Source organism: Heliangelus exortis, chromosome 25, assembly GCF_036169615.1.
Source record: "Heliangelus exortis chromosome 25, bHelExo1.hap1, whole genome shotgun sequence".
Lineage (NCBI taxonomy): Eukaryota > Metazoa > Chordata > Aves > Apodiformes > Trochilidae > Heliangelus > Heliangelus exortis.
In genome coordinates, this window is record NC_092446.1 from 2,766,654 (window position 1) to 2,786,613 (window position 19,960).

Consider the following 19,960-nt stretch of genomic DNA (forward strand, 5'->3'; position numbering starts at 1 on the left):
CGAACCGGGACCGGCAGATGGGGAGACCCAGAACCCAGCCCGGTGGTCCCAAGAAACCCCTCCCCACAGCAGCCAGAACATCCCCCAGGGTCCCCAAGACCCCATCCTGGTGGTCCAAAGACCCCAAAGCTTCCAGAACACCCCCCAGTATCCCCAAGACCCCATCCTGGTGGTCCAGAGACCCCAAAGTACCCAGAACATCCCCCAGTATCCTCAAGATCCCATCCTGGTGGCCCAAAGACCCCAAAATACCCAGAACATCCCCCAGGGTCCCCAAGACTCCATCCTGGTGGTCCTAAGACCCCAAAGCACCCAGAACATCCCCCAGTATCCCCAGGATCCCATCCTGGTGGTCCAAAGACCCCAAAGCATCCCGAATACCCCCCAGGGTCCCCAAGACCCCATCCTGGTGATCCAAAGACCCCAAAGCACCTAGAACATCCCCCAGGGGCCCCAAGATCCCATCCCTGGGGGTCCTAAGACCCCAAAGCACACAGAACATCCCCCAGGGGCCCTAAAACCCCTCTAGCACCCTTTAGTCCCTGGTTTATCCCCAGCATCTCCCCACCCATTCCCCCACCCCAAACACCTCCCACAGCCCCACTGAGCCCCCCCAAACCCCACTTACCCCCCAGTTCCCTGGGGCTGCTTCTTCCCACAGCTCGAGTGACAAGCAGTGACCACACCCGGCGTGTTAACCCCCTTAAAAAAAAGAAAAAAAGCTTGGGAAAGCCCTAAAAAAAATGTGGGAAAAGCTTCTAGGAGTAAAGGGTGAAGGAGCAAGCAGAGGTCCCCCAAAACTATCACCCCCTTCCCCTGGCATGGAAAACTTGGAATAAAGCAGGAGCCAGAGGGGTCAGCATCCCCCAGCCCTCAGGAAAGGGTTCCAGCCCTTAATTAAACACATTTTTGGAGCCAGCTGATGGGGTTTTGGTCCCTCAGCCTTGTTTAAACTCTCGGCCTCAACAACTTCCTGCAGCCACGAGTTCTGCAGTTTCATTAAACACTGAGAGGGAAAAAAAGCATTTCCTCGGATCAGCCTTGGATTTCCTGTCCTGCCAATCCCAGCACACAAAGTGGGATGGTCCCTGCATCCCGATTTTCCTGCCTTCCCAGGGGAGCAGGGTGAAATTTTGGGGGCAGGACCCTGTGGCACCCAAAAGCTTTGGCTGATGATTCCTTCCCACTTTTGTCTGGAACCCGTCTGGGTTCTCCTGCTTCCAAGGTGGATGCATCCAAGCCAGATGGTCCAAAGACCCCAAAGCACCCAGAACATTCCCCAGTATCCCCAAGACCCCATCCTGCTGGTCCAAAGATCCCAAAGCTCCCAGAACATCCCCCAGTATCCCCAAGACCCCATCCTGGTGGTCCAAAGACCCCAAAGCATCCCGAATACTCCCCAGGGTCTCCAAGACCCCATCCTGCTGGTCCAAAGACCCCAAAGCATCCCGAATACCCCCCAGGGTCCCCAAGACCCCATCCTGGTGATCCAAAGACCCCACAGCTCCCAGAACACCCCCCAGTATCCCCAAGACCGCATCCTGGTGATCCAAAGACCCCAAAGCTCCCAGAACATTCCCCAGTATCCCCAAGACCCCATCCTGCTGGTCCAAAGACCCCAAAGCATCCCGAATACCCCCCAGTATCCCCAAGACCCCATCCTGGTGGTCCAAAGACCCCAAAGCTCCCAGAACATTCCCCAGTATCCCCAAGACCCCATCCTGGTGGTCCAAAGACCCCAAAGCTCCCAGAACATCCCCCAGTATCCCCAAGACCCCAACCTGGTGGTCCAAAGACCCCAAAGCATCCCGAATACCCCCCAGGGTCCCCAGGACCCCATCCTGGTGATCCAAAGACCCCAAAGCACCCAGAACACCCCCCAGGATCCCCAACACCTGATGATTTTGAGCTGGTATCAGAGATTTTCAACAATCTTGGCTTGGCTGAGGCAGCTCCTCTATTTCTCACGAGGTTTTTGAGGAATTGCAAATGGCTGGAAGGCAACCAATAGGATTAAAAAAAAAAAAAAAAAAAAAAAAAAAAAAGAATAAATTCCTGTGGTCCAAGCAAGGTGTTTCCCTGTCACTATTCATATCTCAGCCCTTGATCCTCCTCCAAACCCTCTTGCAGGCATTTAGCAGCTTGCAAATGAGTGGTTCCTTTGATCCTGGAGTGGGAATGTTGGCTGGGATTTAGGAAAGGTGGAAGATGCTCTCAGACACACTCACTGCTGCTGTTTCCCATGTGCTTTGTTCCCTCCCAGGTGTTCCTCTTAATCTGGCCACGAAAAACTGATTTCCAAGTGTGAAGAGGAGTTTTGGAGCAGTGTAACTTTTGTTTTATGCAGCACAGCTGGGGAGAAACTCAATTTTTTCTTTTTCTCTATCCCCAGTTTTTGGTGGAACAAGACTAAAAATTTCTTCCTGCTTGTTCTTCTGGGAAGCCCTTTCTTTGGAGAGCTCCCGGCTCCTTCTCTGAAGCACAAATATTGGCCAGCTGGAAGGTATCGCTGCATTTGCTGCCATCTAATGGGAGAATTCAGCCTTGACCTCAACTCTTTTATTTTTGCACCAGAGCAGAGCAGAGGGGGGGAAACCCCCTCCCTAAAATATTTGAAGATCCCCCCCCCCTGCTTTGCTGCTCGTTCTTCTGGTTTGTTTTGTATTCTGGTGGGGGTTTTTTGTTTGTTTTGGGTTTTGTTTTGTTTTCTTGAGGTTCTTGCCTAAATTATTAAGCCAGCACCAAAGCCCCCAGCTGCCCATCCTCTGCACCCCCCTCATTTGCAGGAGGCTGGAGGAATCAGGTGGGACACCTCTAGTTCTGCTCCACTTGAACAGCAAAAAAAAAAATGGGAAGAGATCCTGAAGAAGGGAAAAAAAAAACCCAAACAAACAAAAAAAAACCCCCAAACCAACCCTATTATCTTCATGTTATAATTAGAATTAACATCTACATTTTTCCAGGGTGGGTCTGAGCCTCAGCTCCTGGGGCAGCAGCCCTGGGGTGGGGGTTGCTGCTGGTTAAATCCCTGCTGGGAACTGGCTGGGCTGGTGCCCTGACCCATCACACCCCCCCCCAGCTCATTTGTTGATTAATTTAATGAAGCAGCAGCAAACCTTCCAGCTTGGGCATTTTGCAGGCAGATCCAGGGCTCGGCTGCTGCTTCTCTGCTCTCCCAGCAAAGCTCTTTACCCCTTGCAGAACCCCCCAGAACTCCTGTTCCTCAGACTCCTGGTGACCCCAAGGCTGTTGGCTGCTGCATGGAGGGGGCTGAGTGATGTTTTGCTTTCCCTAAGGATGCTTTAGGGTGGAAAATGTTAAATATCCCTGGGAGAGCCCATGGATTCATCCCTCTGCCCAGCCAGGCACCAACCTGTGCCAGGGGCAGCACCAACACCTGCTCAAAGGTCTCAGCAAAATGGGATTGAACAGAGAATCATGGAATTGTTTTGGGTGGGAAAGATCTTTAAAGTCATTGGGTCCATCTGTTCCCCCAGCACTGCCCAGGCCACCCCCCACCCCATGTCCCTCATCCCCACATCTCCAGGGCTCTGAAACCCCTCCAGTAATGCTGGGGACTCCAGCCCTGCCCTGGGCAGCCTGGGCCAGGCCCTGACAACCCTTTCCAGGGAGAAATTCTTCCCCAGCTCCAACCTAAACCTCCCCTGGCACCACTTGAGTTGTGCCAAAAGTTCCTCTTGTCCCATCCCTTGTTCCTTGGGAGCAGAGCCCGAGCCCCCCTGGCTCCAACCTCCTCTCAGGGGCTTGCAGAGAGCCAGAAGGTCTCCCCTCAGCCTCCTCTGCTCCAGGACCAACACCCCCAGCTCCAGACCCTTCCTCAGCCCATGGGACCCCCACCCCTGCTCCCCCCCAAGGGCAGCTCCAGCTCAGCACCCCCAGAGGGACCTCCAAGCCAGACCCTGCTCCCGCCCCAACTGTTCCCATCAACCCAGAACACACATCTCCTTACACCAGGTGAGGATTTATTGAGAACAAACATTTCTGGACAACCCACATACACTTAATGGCATTATTTAATATTTTTTTTTTTCCTATTTTATATATCAGACATATAAATAAATACATAGTGCTGGCAGCTTGCCAGCTCCACTGACAGCAAAGTGCACGGAGGTGCAAGGTGGGAGGTTGACCCCATCCCTTTTCTTCCTGGGACCATCTTGCACCAGTTTCCAGAGCCCAAATCCAGCAGAGCAGGAGATGAACCCTGTGAAAGTACTGAGACCCAACAGTGTCACATCCCTGACGAGCAGGGACTTGTCCTTCAGTGCTGGGACCAAACAGCCAAGGCTCCAGGACTCCCCTCAGTCCCAGAGGTGCCCAAAGTCCCTCCCTCTGCAGAGCTACGTGAGGGTCCTGTCTCCTCCCAGCCTCAAAGGAGAAAAAAATCCAGGGGAATTAAAAAAAAAAAAAAGAGAAAAAAAGCAAAAAAGCTACAATTTCCCCTCCGGGTGCCATCCCTGCTGGTGAGGACCCTTTCCTTCCTTCCTTCTTTCCTTCCCTCCTTCCTTCCCAGTCCAACACGGGCAGGAGGAGCAGGCAGGTCCCCAGCCTGGTGTCAGTGTTGAAGGAGACAGGAACATGGGGTAACCCCCCCCCAGCAACCCCAGACTGAGGTGAGAAGGGGGGTTGGGGCCAGCAGAGTCCCAAAGCCTCCCAGGCAGTGTTGGTCCCACGAGGAGCTCAGTGCTGAGGATTTGTCACCATCTGCACCCTGATGGGTGATGGCACCAGTGAGGGACCCAGAGGAAGGGCCCCCAGGATCAGGTTCCTCTCCCAGGCAGCCCTTTTGTCACTCAGCTTCCAAGTGTGGATGAGGACTTGGCCACCATCAGGTCCATCCTGCTGGGTCACCACCATCTGCCAGCAGCCAGGGTGTCCTCAGGCTGTTCCAGGGTGACACTTCCAGCTGGGTGACACCACTTCCAGCTGGGTGACACCACTTCCAGCTGGGTGACACCACTTCCAGCTGGGTGACACCACTCCAAGGGGATCTGGTGCCACCAGGTGGCTGGGACATGAGTGTCCTCCATGGGCAGCCATCAGACAGAAGGATGGTGTAAGGATGATGCTTGGCCCACCCTCACCACAGAGGTGAGGACCCTCTTATCCACAGCCTTGGTCCCACCAGACCCTCCCAGTTCTCCTCCAAGCTTCAACGTAGGCAACTCCTACACATTGCACAGAGTGAGGGTCCCTCAGGACCCCAGAGCTACTCATAAATAACTGCAGACTCTACATTGCTTCCTACAGGCAGCTTGCACGGTACAGGGTGGGGGGAAAGAGCTATGGACACCCCCAGGGCAGGTGAGCAGCAGCAGCTGAGCCCATGGCAGAGGAGCCAAAACGTGTCATGGGTTGGGCTTCTCATGGATGATCCTCCTCTTGGAGCTGTAGAAGTCTGGAGGGCAGAAAGAGAAGGTTGGAAAGTGTCCTCAGCTTGTTGGGAGCAGTGGGACAGGAGGAGGGAGGTGTCCTCAGCAACCCAAAACCCAGCCCAGGTGAGCCCCACCTTAGAGCCACCCACCCAAAGGTGCTGGAGCAGGTAGGGCTGCACCCCCCCCCCCTCCATTGGGTCTCACTTTTACCTCCAGCCCAGGACCTGATCTTAGAGGACAGGCTCAGGCCATGGGGACTGAGGGGGCTGAGCTGTTCTGGGGCATCTTCAGCTACAAAACACACGAGCCTGATGTGAAGCCTCTGCCTAAACCTCCCCTTGGCAGATGGGCTCCACTCCCCCTGCAGGGTGGTCCTCTCCCCATGCCCAGGGGCCAGGTAGGACTCCTATATCCAAGTCCCCTCCATCTGTCCCTACCAGGGAGACCCACGACACCAAAAAATGCCACCAAGCACAGGTGGAGTGACACCAACCCCCCAGCACTCACCTTTGATGGTTGCCTGTCCACGTTTCAAGCTCTGCAGGGAACCAGCCCTGCAAACCTCCGAGCTCTGCTGAGACCCTTCAGGGCAGATCTTGGCAAGAGGGTCCTTGGAGGGGACCTTGTGGCCCAAGGAGCTCCTGTTCTCATCACTGGGGACCCTGAGGACCTCCTGGTCTGACTGCTCAGCCAGCCCAACCTTCTCCCACCTGAAGGGTCCTTCCAGGGGGGTCTCTGTCTCGAAGTCAAAGTTCCAGCGTTGCTGAGCTTCTTCCAGCTGGTGCCTCAACAAGGTCTCAAAATCATTCTGGAGCTCTTCATGGTCCAGGGGGCCAAAGAGGTTCCTGCAGACCTTGCTGCTGCATGGCATCTGCCCAGCCTTGCTGTGAGACAGGGGCATCCTGGGGGCTGGGAGGAAAGCAGAGAGAGTTATGGGGTGTTGGGTGAGCCCTGAAGGGCCATGGGGTTTGTTACCAGGGCAAAGCACTCAGCAGCCAAGGTGGGAGAAGCTGGGTTGGGCTCTGCAATGAAACAGCTCAAAAGGGACCTCAATCTGCCAGCACCCATCTGGGACTCAGACATTTGGGATTTCAGCAGCCTCCTGAGCAGAGCTGAGGTCAAACAGAGCCTGGCTGTGATGCAGGGGGATGGGGAAGGTGCAAATGTTGATGTTCCTCATCCCTCCTCCTGCAGGTAAAGCCCCAGCAGGGCAGAGCCCCCAGCACCTCCCTGCTGCCCCCAGCTCATCCCCAGCCCTGCCACCCCCTTCCCACTTCCACACGTGGACAAGTGAGGCAGCAGGATGGCTTTCTGGGCAGTTTCTTCATCTCCAGAACCCAGGCCCTGTGTCCAGGAAACCTTTTAAGCAACTGCAAGAACAGGCCACAAGTTTGACCACTGAATTAACCAAGCCCTGGGCTGCAAGAAGCTGTTGAGGAACCAGAGACAAGACCCTGGTTGCTTGGTTGGTTTTTCTAAGCCCAAAGGCAAAGCCTTTTCCTTCCCCGGGGGCAGGTGTGGAGCTGATGGGTCCCTCCACCACCCATGGTTAGGAGGAACCTGATTATCACAGCAAAGCAAACCAGGCTCCAGGATTTGATGGGTTTTGGGGAGCTGATGTTTAATCTGGCTTGGATCACCACCAGGCTCCTTCCATCTGGCTTAAAAAAAACCAAGAGCCCTGGAACAGGCTGCCCAGGGGGTTGTGGAGTCTCCTTCACTGGAGACATTCAAAACCCGCCTGGACACGTTCCTAGGGGATGTACTCTAGGGGGCCCTGCTCTGGCAGGGGGGGTTGGACTAGATGATCTTTCCAGGTCCCTTCCAACCCCTAGGATTCTAGGATTCTATGATTCTATGATTCTATGAAATCCCAGAAATAAAACCCTTGTGGGCTGTGGTGAGATAGGGCCTGGCGAACAGAAGATCTCGCCCCATGTTGTCCATGATAGTTTCTGGATTACTGATACCTGCAAGATGTTTGATTTAAGCTTATTTTTAGGTTTCGATATTGGTAACTTAATTGAACATAGGGAGGGGGGAAATGTGGTGAGATAGGGCCTGGCAAAAGGAAGATCTCACGTTGTAACGGGAACTCAGGGCCCCTCTCCCTATAACCAACACCATGCAACCAGTGACACGACGGAAGTGACGTGCTGAAGCCCTAGGTATGTCCATATAAACCCGTGTCACGCTTCAATAAACTCCCTTTTGCTGCTCATCCCACCTCGGCGTCTGTTGCTTAGCAACCGCGTGCCACTCCGGAACCGGGTCGAGCCTTTAAACGAAAGGCAACAGTGGGCCAGTCAGGTTTCTCACTGCCCACCCAGCCTGGGACCAGGCTTGGGCCTCCAACACCACCACCACCAGGGATGGGGTGCTCAGCCTCCTGCAGGGAAGTTTTCTGCCCAGTTTTCGCCCTTCCTGTGCTGGTTGTCCCAATGGGGGGCTGGGGGACCACGCTCTGTCCCCAGGGCCACCCCCACCCCGTGCCTTGCCCCGCTCTGAGCATCCTCGAGTAAAAATAGCAAATCCAGGCACCCAGCTTCCTATCTCCAGGGCACGTCACGGGGTGACCTCATGTCCAGGCAAGTCCCAGCATGTCCAGGCAAGCCCTGGCAGGTAGCAGGCAGGGGACATGTTTCAACACCCTGAGCAGACACCCCCCTGCCTGCTCAGGCACCCATCTCCCATCCTCGGGCCACCCAGCACCCACCACACCTCGAGATAAGAGCGTGGCCCTGACTCACGGGTGACAAATTGCTGGAGACACCAAAGAGGAGGGAGCTGGGCTGGGGCAGATCCCGGTCCCCGTCCCTTCCCGTGGGGCTGGGGTCACTTCTGGCCACACCACCAAAGCTCCCACATCTCCCTTGACCCAGACGGAGACCCCCGAACCCTCCCCCCCTCCCCGAGACTCAAGCCAAGGGGTGACACAAGCACACGGGTGGGTTGAGCCTTGTCACGGCTGAAGCTGTGACACCCTCACCCCCCTCCCCACCAGCCCCACAGGCACCTGCAGCACCTGGGACCAGTTACACCAGTTGGGGGAAGGCAGGAGGGACCGGCGGGACCCCACACCAGGTTCCTGCCCAGAGTGGGGGTAGGGGGGGAGCGCAGAGACCGGGCGGCTCATCACACCCGTGGGGCTCTTCAGCTGCGGGGGCTGCGCCGGAGCCTTGGGGGCGGCGGTGGGGGTGGGGAAGGGGGCCGGACCCCCCCCCAAACATGCAGGAATAGACGGATGGATAGATGGATGGATGGACAGACGGATGGATGGGTGGATGGACAGACGGACGCCCCGCGACGCCGCTGTCCGACCGCGCCCCGCACCCCGCAGCCACCGGGGGGCGATCGCAACCCGGACCGGGGCCCCGCACCCTCCCAGGGTGGGGATAAGGTTAGGGATAGGGATAAGAATAGGATTAGGGGTCTGTGTGCCCCTCCCTACCACCCTCCCCCCGCTCCCCCCCGTCCCCCGTCCCCTCCCCCGCACTCGGGACGCGACCCCCGGGGCGGAGCCGCCGCCCCCTCCCCGCCCCAGCACCGGCTGCACCCCCAACCCCCGCTTCGGGGACACCCCCCCCAGCCAAGGAAGAACCGGACCTACCAGACACCCCCCCTGACCAAGGACGAACCGAACCGCCCGGGAACCCGGTGCCGCCGCACTCACCGCTCACACCGCTTCTGCCAGTACCGGTGCCGTTTCTGCGCTTTATACCGGCGCCGGGGGGGGGGAGGAGCTTCCCCGCTGCTCCCCGCGTCACCAGGGATTTCCCTCCAGCCCCGCCCCGGTACCGGCCCGGCCCGGCCCAGTGCCTCTCCCTACCCCCGCAACAGTCCCCGGCCCCATCCCGGTCACCGGCCCCGGAGTGCGGGGGGAGGGGGCTTGAAGGGACCCCGGTGACCGGGGGTGGGGGAAATCCTTCCTAAGGGGGTGTTGGTTGGGATCATGTGCCAAGGGATATAGGGACCCCCTTCCTAAAGGGGTGCAGGGTCCCCCCTCCCCGTGAGGGGCTGCAGGCATCCCCATCCCCGGGGATGCAGGGACCCCGTTGTTAGGGGACACAGGCACCCCCCATCTCAGGGGATACAGGGACAACACCCCCACCCCCCATTTAGGGGACACAGGAACCACCTTTCTAGGAGGGTGCAGGGATCCCCCTCACCAGGGGACAGAGGAAACCCCTCCAGTAGAGGATGCTGGGACCCCCTTCCTAGGGGCTTCAGGGATCCCCCATCAGGGGACAAAGGGACCCCCATCCTAGTGGGGTGCAGGGACCTCCTTCCTGGGGGGTGCTGGGACCCTGCTCTTAGGTCACAAAGGGACTCCCACCCCCCATCAGAGACCCCTTCATTGAAGGATACAGGGGTGCCCCCTCCCCATGAGGACACCCAGGGACCTTAGGCAGTGGGATTTTATCTGGCTGATGTGGGGGGGTCCCCATCCCACCCAAGCTTTCTTCCCCCCCCCCGCGTCACCAGTGAAGAGGATCCTGGTGGGAAAGGGATAATGGACTCAGGAAGGGGTGACTCCCTCTGCCCCTCGGGGTGCCCACCCCACAGCCCCCCCAGGGTGATGCTCCCTGGTCCCCAGGGACTGCCTGCCCTGACCCCATCCTGGGCCACACAGTTCCCCCCCGACCGGGATTTTCTCCCTCTGGGCTCTGGTTCTGCTCCACCAGCAGAACTCCCAGCACCGCGGGAAGGATCCTGCAGGCTCCTGGGCAGGGATGAGGGGGAGGAACAAGTCCGTTCATGTCCTGCATGGGGAGAATTTGGAGGCATCTTTGGCTTATCTGGAAAAACGCTTCCAGGGCCATTGGAACGGGAGATCCAAACCCGGGACAGCTTCTGCCTGGGTCAAACTTCAAAGTTAATGGGACAACAACACCCCGTGCCTGGCTGGTGGGTCCATCCCTGTCCCACAACGTGAGCTGATGCCCTGGGGGGAATCTTCCCCCTGTACCCGGGGGGCTGCAGCCCCTTCCCAGCCTGGCACAGCTTCCCAGGCACCTGGGACATTGGGCAGCAGGGATGCAGCCACGGTGTGTTCCTGTGGGGCAGGAGGTGACAGCAAGTGACAAAGACCCAGTTAAAGTGGTCCTCTGGGAGTGGCAAACACCCCTGAAAGCCACTGGAGCTGGTGGGTGGGGGGGTGCAGAGCAGGAGCCTCGGTGTGCAGGACCCCCCAGCATGTCCCAGCATCTTCCCACCAGCCTCAGGATAAGTCTGGGCACGTTCAGCTGGAGGCTGCCACCCATTTTCCATCACCACTTCCCCCTCCCCAGCACTGGGCTGGGGGACAGCATCAGCCCCTTTCCTTCTCCCCATTTATGGCCAGGCTGGGGAGCTGTCACCTCCCCATCCCCCAGAGATGGGACCCCCTGCCCAGGAGGGGTGTGATGGGGGAAGAATCCATCCTTATAATGCTTTAAAACCTTAAAACATCCTTTCAAATCCTTTAAAAAAAAAAAACTTCTAAATCCTTATAATGCTTTTTTTCTATAATAAAAAGCATTTAATCTATTTATTAAACCACTGCATATGTCACAGCCTTCACAGCAACCTTCTCCCCAGTGCCAGGGGACCTCTGGGGGTGTTTAATTCCTGGCAGATCTTCCCAGGTGGGTCCTACAGACACCAAAGGGAGAGGAATCCACCTCAGACACTCATACAAATAAATTATTCATGGCAGAGCCGGGGTGAGTCAGCCCCATCCCTGCTGGGCTTGTCAGGAACGTGCCTGGGCACATCCCTTCTGACACCAAATTTCATCCTCTCTGGGGACATGGGGAGCAGCACCCCAAAAATCCCACGGGGATGTGGGTGGGAGCTTCAGCACCAAGCAGGGTGGGGGGGGGTGGTTTGATTTGGGTCTGGGGGTCCCATCCTTGGTGAGGAGCTGGAGGAGGAGAAGTGGCTGCGTGGACCCAAGGAATGAATCCTGACCCCAAGAAAAGGGGAAAATGTTGTTCCAAGGAAGGAGCTCAGTGAGTAGGATGGGAATCACTTGCTGGGGTCCAACCCAGGCTCCTAAGAACTGTTCTAAATACCCACAAACCCCTCCAGGAAAGGATTCTATACAGGCTGGAGAGAGAACATCAATAAATAAGCACACAAAGGTTTTCCCAAACAAAAACCTGCCAGTGCTGACTGCAGAAATCAAGTGATCTGCGTGGTTCCCCACCCACCCCTCCTGGGCAGAGAGCAAGGTTTGGAAATTTGGTGGTTAAAGATGTACCTGAGGTGGGTTGGGTTTTTTTTTTTTTTTTTGGGGGGGGGGGAGATGCAATATTCCTGTCAGACCAACCAGTGCAGAGGGATGAAGCAGCAAAGGGGTGGGCAGAGGAGCATTCTTCAGGGTTTTTGGGATGGGGCTGGCAATGATCAGGGCACACTCTGTCATTTCTCAAGGTGGGATAAACGTCAGCTCTGCAAAAAGCTGATTTTCTGCCCAGGGAAACAACCTGAGAACAGGAGAACAAACGGGACCCCACCCCAACACAAGGAGCAGGATGAGCACATGGGGTTTGGTCCTGCAAAAGGCACCATCCTACAGCCTGAAGGTGACAGCTGAGGCTCTCACCCACCTCCCTTGGGTGACTCTGCCCCTCCAGGGACACTTTCCTGGCAGGAAGAGCCCAGGCAGGTCTGGAGCCCTGGCTGAGCAGAGCAGGGGGACAAAGGCCCAGAACAAAACCCTGTGCATGCAGCCACTAAAAACCCTCTTCAGCAAGATTCACATCTCCAAGATTTTTTCTCCCCCTTTTTAAACATTTTTTTTAAATTCTCTTTACTAACAAGCTTTTTTCTTTCAAGTGGGAAACGTGAAGGCTCTTAATGAAACCCTCACGCTCCAGCAGAAGCCTAAATGAACCCAGTGTTGGGCTGAATGGGGTTTATATCCCAGGGAAGGCTGTTTTCCCATCAGCTCTTTGAAGTGCCCAATTAAGTGATTTTTTAGACTAATAGGATTTTCCCAGGAAAGAAAGACAAGAATGACAAAACACTGAATGCCTGATTAACTCTGCCCCTAAAAGGACTCAGATCGTGTTAATTGACTCTTTCCCTGCCATCCCCAGCCCTTGTTTGCTCCATTTATGAAGGCATTTTGATGAGACACCAGACCCAGCAGAGTGGAAATAGAATCCCACCAAGCACAAAATGGGGGAATGAGACAATCCCGAAAAACAAGGCCTTTGCTTACTGGAAATATTTATTCCTGGATGTGGAAACCCAGCTCTGAATCGGTCACTTCATTCCCTCCCCTCACTCATTTTCATCCAAGGTTGTTTTTAGCCCCATTCACAGTCATTAGTGTAATTGCTTCACTGACTTTCCATGAGCAGCTTGGGAGCTTTCTGGGCTGGTTTGGGGTTTTGTTGTGTGGGGTTTTGTTTTTTTTTTTTCCTTCTGGCAGCAAAGGAGCTCATTGTGCAGAGGGCAGCAGGAAGTACCTGGCCTGGAACCTCCCTTTGCCTCTTTAGGATTTCTTTGCTGCTTCTCCTCATTGAGCACGACCTGGGAGCAGAGCAGGATGGTGCAGCCAGCAGCAGCCATGGGTGTCCCACTGGGAACTGGGGGGAGCAGCTCCAGACCTTTTCCAAGCTCTTCGTGGGGAGTCAGATCCAGCCAAAACTGCCCCAGACTTCCTTTGGTCTTTTTTTTTTTATTTATTTTTGCAGCCTGCAGGCACGTTGGCAACGGGAGGTGACACTTCTCATGGGCTAAAGGAGGACAGGGACACCTCCAGGACCTCCGGGATCATCAGGATTCACCACATGGATGGAAATATGCAGAATTCCTCCCATGGGGTTCTCCAGCTCTTGGCACAGCCAAGCTCATGGGATGATGGACCTGACTTCTTCCCAAGGGATGACCCATGGGGCACAGCACTGCTGAACAAGCATCTGCTGCCCCCTGAGCCCTTGAAATCCATCAGGAACACGATTTGTCCCCTTACAGCCAGGGGGGAGAAGGAATTCTTTAGGAATTCTCCACAATCCCTCAGGACACCCTCTGCCCAGCACAGGCAGGGCCAGGGATGGGGATCCCTGCATCACCACCCATGTCTTGGGCTGAATCCCCAGCAGCAGGACCAGGGAGGGGATTGTCCCTTCTGCTCCACTCTGGTGAGAGCCCTGCAATGCTGGGGATAGCTCTGGGGTCTCCAAGACAGGAAGGACATGGAGCTGCTGGAGCCATTCCAGAAGAGGCCCTGGAGATGCTGGGAGGGCTGGAGCAGCTCTGGAGCCAGGGGGAGAGAGTTGGGGGTGTTCAGGCTGGAGAAGAGAAGAAAAGGTTCTGGGGAGACCTTAGAGCACCTTCCAGTGCCTGAAGGGGCTCCAGGAAAGCTGGGGAGGGACTTGGGACAAGGGCCTGGAGGGATGGGATGAGGGGGAATGGGTTAAAACTGGAAGAGGGGAAATTGAGGTTGTACATTAGGAAGAAATTCTTTGGGGTGAGGGTGCTGAGCCCCAGGGTGCCCCCAGAAGCTGTGGCTGCCCCATCCCTGGCTGTGTCCAAGGTTGGATGGGGCTTGGAGCACCCTCGGCTGGGGGAGGTGTCCCTGCCCATGGCAGGGGTGGCACTGGGGGAGCTTTAAGGCTCCTTCCAACCCAAACCAGTCTGGGGTGCTGTGATTCCATGCCACCACCCCCCAAAACAGCAGTTGTGGGGACAGGTGCTGGCCTGCTCGCCCATCCCCGTGCCCCTGGCACTGCTGGGTGATGTCTCAGATGTCTCAGAGTGTGTCAGTGCCTGCTGGGACCTCCCCACAGGTATTTTTGGGAATCCCGGGGTGGGAGCAGCCATGGGGTCATGATTCACTTCACCCCTGTGCTGGGGGTGAGGAGTGGGGCAGAGGGAAGGGATGAGCCCAGGACACTGGGAGCAAAGGGTCTCCTGAGATGGTGCCTGGAGGAGGGCAGCACCCCCAGGATGGGCAGAAGGACAGAGGGACAGAGGGACAGAAGGACAGAAGGACAAAAGGACAGAAGGACAAAAGGACAGAGGGACAGAGGGACCAAAGGACAGAAGGAGAGAGAGACAGAGGGACAGAAGGACAGAGGGACAAAGGGACAGAGGGACAGAGGGACAGAAGGACAGAAGGACAAAAGGACAGAGGGACAGAGGGACAGAGGGACAGAAGGAGAGAGGGACAGAGGGACAGAGGGACAGAGGGACAGAGGGACAGAGGGACAGAAGGACAGAAGGACAGAGGGACAGAGGGACAGAAGGACAGAAGGACAGAGGGACAGAGGGACAGAAGGACAGAAGGACAGAAGGACAGAGGGACAGAGGGACAGAGGGACAGAGGGACAGAAGGACAGAAGGACAGAGGGAGAGAGGGACAGAAGGACAGAGGGACAGAGGGACAGAAGGACAGAAGGACAGAGGGACAGAGGGACAGAAGGACAGAGGGACAGAAGGACAGAAGGACAGAGGGACAGAGGGACAGAGGGACAGAAGGACAGAGGGACAGAAGGACAAAAGGACAGAAGGACAGAGGGACAGAAGGACAGTCAGCTACTTGGCACTGTGACTCACACTGGGGCACAGTCCCGTGCGGGGCAGAGGTGTTGGGAGGTGACAGCCCTGTGTGTACAAACTGACAATAAATCCGCGGGTGGGGGCGGGACAGCCGCCACCCAGACGCCAGGGTGAGGGTCGGTGACACTTTCCCTTCTCCCGTGTGGGGGAGCATTTCCTGGAGCTGGGGTGAATGAGCAGCTCTCACCCCTCCCCTGGCCCTGACACCAGGCACAGGCTGTGCCACACCTGAGGATGGGGACAGCTGAGGTCCGGGCTGTGGTGGAGCTCTGCTGGGTTCCACCAAACGGGGAGCTGAGCCAGGGCATCCAGATGACAATAAAACCCAATTTTCTTTCAGTTTCAGCTGCCCTGCCCTTGCTGCTCTCTGCCTCAGCCATGAGAATCCACATTGCAACAGAGAAAGGAAGTCAGTGAGTGTTGGAGCTGCTGTCAGGAGGCTGGAAACAGGTTAAAAATGTCCCAATCCTCACCCACCAGCAGTGAGGCTGCAGCAGAGCCCTTCCCACCTCCTGGAACCCATTGGGGTTGCGCAGGAGACTGAAAGATTCCCAGAAAATCAACTGGAATATGTCCAAAGAGGGCAGGAGGGAGACCGAGAGGAGAGGGGGGTTGTGAAACATGAAAACCTGAAAATGTCAACAAATAGCCCACAGATCCCTATCAAACCAGCCCTGTGCAGGGAGAACCCGACTCCAAATCCCATGAAGGTTTCTGGGGAGGCTGCTTCGAGCAGGCAGTGAGAGGAACGAGAAGTGGCAGGAGCAGCAGGCACCACGCCTGAGGCTGGGCCAACCTCCTCCCCAGAAAGCTGTGAGTGGGAAGGCATGAAAAGCCGATCCATCAATCCCCCGTGGGGTGACTGACAGCGTTTTAGGGCGATTAAGGGTAAATAGTGGGGCTGTTACTCAGTGACTGCAAATATCTGACGGCAAAGAGGAGCGGGGAGCCCTGCGCGGGTGGGGAGGAGCGGGCGGGGGCTTCGTGGCTGAATGTTGCTGAATATTCATGGGGCAAAGCAGCCTCGCCCCTCGGAGGAGATAAAGCTGCTGTGTCCCAGGTGGTGGGAGCGATGTGGGGCCGGGGCCGAGGTGTTTCCCTGCCTCACCCCGATACCGCGGCTCCACCCTGATACGGAGCCTCCCGGCGCTGCGGTTCGCAGGGCGCCGGGGCTGCTGCGTGGGTCTGCGGGTGCCGTGGGGCCACGCCAAGGTGTCAGCGTGGGGCTGCGGTGTCCGGTGATGTCCCCAAGGGTGGGACAGTGGGGTCTGGAGCAGGAGGGCTGCTGGGGTACAGCACAAAAGGAGGAACGGCGCTGGAACGGGTGGCAGAACCCAGGCGGGAAGGAGGGAGGTTTCCCTTTTCCGAGTGGGATGCTTCCCACAGAAAATCTGACAGCTCAAATTCCTCGGAGGACCGAGTAGGAACACCAAGCCGAATCAATGAGAAGATTTGTTCAACCCCGAGCTATGTCAGCTTCTAAATTATTAAATAATAGATGAATGAATCACTGGGGAACATAGCGTTCCTCTTGCATCGTTTATTTTATGTTTGTCTGGCTCTGGAGTTTATTTTAAGTCCACAACAGTGTTTGGTTGAAGGGCAATAAGGGAATGTAACTCATGGTAGTGCTGCAGTCACTCTTCAGTCTTCAGAAACGAAACAGCAAGGCCAGGCAGTGCCAGGATTTGTGGAGGGCTGGGCTGGGCAGGCAGGGATGCTGCTTCAGCTCCTTGCTGGCTTTACCGAGGAGCTGAAATGGTCACCGAGCAAAAGTCGCTTTTATTTTGCCCCTTTTTGAGAGGTGGAGCTGTGAAATTGGAGCTGGCTGTGTGTCAGCAAGAAGGAAACTGAGACCCAGCTCTTTACAACAGGGCTGGGGGAGCTAAGGTCAAACAGGAGCTGCTGGAAGTGCCCTTTGTCCTCCTGTTTGCCAAAGGGGTTGATACTCTGGTCTCTTAAACTTATTTTCCAGTAAAGTGAAACTGTGCCCAGATCAACACCACAACAGGACTTTTCCTGGTGTCAGTCAGGTTTAGGGAGAGGATTTCTGGGCTATGATTTGGACCTGGGTATGAGGACAGGGCTTAAAACCATCAGGAAGGGGAGAAAGTTTGATGAGATGTTTCACATCCATGTCAGGAGACACTGTGACATCTTGTGGTGATGGAAGAGTGAGTAAAAGAAAGTAAAACTGGAACCTGAAAAGCTGAGGCAGCAAAAGAAAAAAAGCCATGGATTTCCTCTCAGTCCCTGAGGTGAATCCTGCTGCCAGGACCCCAGCAGAGCAGGGAGATGGTCAGAGAGAACAGGGCCAGTGGCTGCAGGGACACCCCAAGGCACAGCACAGCATCTCCCACACCTCCTGTGGCTCCAAACCAAAAGAAATGCAAAAATCAAGAATACGAAGCATTCCAAGTGATTTTTCTGTCAGAAATATTTTTGATTTTTTGGTGTGACTGGAGCTCAGCTCCAGCATCACGTTTAGATGGGAGCTGAACTGCAGCAGCTCCCCAGATGTACCTAGAACATGGTTTTTTCCACCCAGAACCACTGTGGGTGTTTGTTGAGGTTGTAGTTTCTCACCCAGATGTGACCCAGGGTTAGCTGAACCTGTCTGGAGGTCAGTGGGACACACCACAGGGAAAAGAAGAACACACCTTCATTTTTTAAGTACAAGGCACATTGTCACAAGGATCTTCTCTGCCATGAACAGAGAGCAGCATGCTTATAAAAAAGAAAAAAAAAAACAACCAACAACAAAACCTTCTCTCCACAAACCCATTTGCACACAATACTCTCCCTGGGGAGGTGTGGGGGGTGGGTGGGTGAGAAAAGAACAAAAACCACAGAAACAGAGGCTTGTTGTGTTATTTAACATGCTCTGGGATGTGCCAACACACTCATGGGTGTCCCAGGAACTTGGGTGGTGGTAACCTCAGGATGCTCTTGCCAGCCAGACACAGGGGCAGCTAACCCTCTCTCCAAATTCCACATGCAGCTGAACACATCCGTGTGAGCACCATAAACCCACAGCCTTCAAATAATGAGGAAGCAGCAGCCAGCAGAGATTCCCCTGTCACCAGGACCCTTCAGATTGGCTCTTCCTGGTTTAGGGATCTTTGGGAAGAGGTGGAGGATATTCCAGGTCAACACAAACAAATTGAATTTCTGAGTTTTTAAACACCAAGCCACAAAGCTCCACCTGTCAGCCATGCTCCCAGGATTCTTACCCACTCCCAGGATGCAAACTGGGAGCCTTAAATCCATGAAGGCATTAAAAGCAACACCCTGGGAGGAGGGCTGCTGGCAGGCACTGTTTGTGCCTTTCCCATCCAGGGCTCAGTTTTAGTGATTTTGTTCCTCACCTAATGACACCAAGCCAGCAGTCTGCTGCCAGGCAGCAGTTCCAACCCAGACAACTTCTTCATTCCCCTAAGGAGTACAGCATGAAGTCAGAAACCCAAAACTTGATAAAATATTTTTAGTTCTACAGACTGTGCACAAACCCCACAGCCTGCTTTGTGACAGCAAAGTTTCCAGTGCTTCAGATTTCCTTCCCTCAGTAGCTGAAACTACTCGAGGCTGCTGTGTAACCACCAGAGGAACTGAAGGTGCCTTCCACCAAATAAACCCCGCTAAAAGGCCAAATTAAAAACAAATTAAAAACGGGAAGGGGGCTGCGTGGAGCAGACGGTGTCACCACAGCCCTCGGCTGCCTCCACCGAATGCCACCAGCCCGGTCTGACTGTTTTGAACCACAACCTGGTTAGGGAGGAGGAGCCTGTCCGGATGGTGAGGACACCCTGACCCCTGCTGGGGAGCCGTGACAGTGCGTGGGGGCAGCCACCCCACTGCTTCCCGGGAATAAACCGGGATACAACGCTTCCAAACACCGGGACAGGCTGCACCACCAACAGGGACAGGCTGACTGACTGTCACCCCCCTGAGCAGTGGTGTCCATCATCAGCCAGGGCCACCCATCAGGAGATGTTGGTGACTCTCAGCTCACCACATCCCAGGGTTGAATTTTGGGCTGCCTTTTGCACCACCCCCAGATTCCCTGCCGGGTTGGTTGTGCTCCTAACACGGCAATAACACGAATTCTGGAAAGTTCCAAGCCCCTCACACACAGCACAGCCATGTCACTGCTCCCTCACACTGCACCACAACACTCACTGCACTCAGCAGCAGCTGTGCCCAGGGTTCCCAGAGGCTGGAGAGCAGCACATTAGCACAGAAACTGTGAAACTGGCAGGAATCTCAGGGGCTGTTGGACTCCTGGTCAGTGGTACCGAATAGTGACAAAAAAAAAAAAAAAAAAAAAACCACAACAACACACTACAGCTCAGCAGGAAAGGGAGCAACAGCTGACACAGCCACTGCCCAAGGAAGTTTTGCTGCCCAGATCCTCCTTACAGGCTGCCATAAAGCTGAAACTTCTTCCCATTACAGCTTTGTTCCTGCCTGGACCCACAAGTGAAGGAGACTGAACCAAAATTGTGAATTGTGAGGGATTTTATCTAAATGAACACCATTAAAACTGATGAATCCCTCTGCTCACTGATAAAGGGAAAAAAAAAAGGGAAACTTGAAAGCTCCACTTGCACAAGTCACACCAGATTTACACATGAAGAGAAATCATGCAGAGGATGTGAGAATACCCAAAATGCTGTTACCAACCCACACCCAGGGTGCACCTTGGAATCTCCAGCTGGGTTTCTCAGGAAGCACCAGGGAGCTCACTCTGGAGCCAGGACCATCCCTGGGCTCAGCCAGGCTGGGGCAGCTGGCAGGGCCAGGGGGTGTGGGAGGGCACAGAGTCACAAACAGCAGCCTCTGAGTTTCAGCAGCTTCTGGAGAGCTGACAAGTGTCACAGTGAGATCAGAGTCCCCATTCCTCACACTGCAGTGTACAACCTGAACCAAGCTGTAGCACAACCCCCACAGGCAGGTTCTGCAACACCAGTGTGTGCAGCAGGTACTCAAGTTAAATGCTGAACAACAGG

General features: G+C 55.5%; 1 protein-coding gene across 1 annotated transcript; it reads right to left on the reverse strand.

Moving 5' to 3' along the window:
• Positions 1–3,963: 3,963 nt before the first annotated feature.
• On the reverse strand, positions 3,964–9,329 carry CDKN1A (cyclin dependent kinase inhibitor 1A). The gene is made up of 4 exons (XM_071768360.1): positions 9,070–9,329; positions 5,904–6,305; positions 4,982–5,419; positions 3,964–4,904 (listed from the first exon to the last, which is right to left on the reverse strand). The coding sequence occupies exons 2-3, from the start codon at positions 6,295–6,297 to the stop codon at positions 5,370–5,372; spliced, it is 444 nt and encodes a 147-aa protein (XP_071624461.1). The 5' UTR covers positions 6,298–6,305; positions 9,070–9,329; the 3' UTR covers positions 3,964–4,904; positions 4,982–5,369.
• Between the last annotated feature and the right edge of the window lie 10,631 nt (positions 9,330–19,960).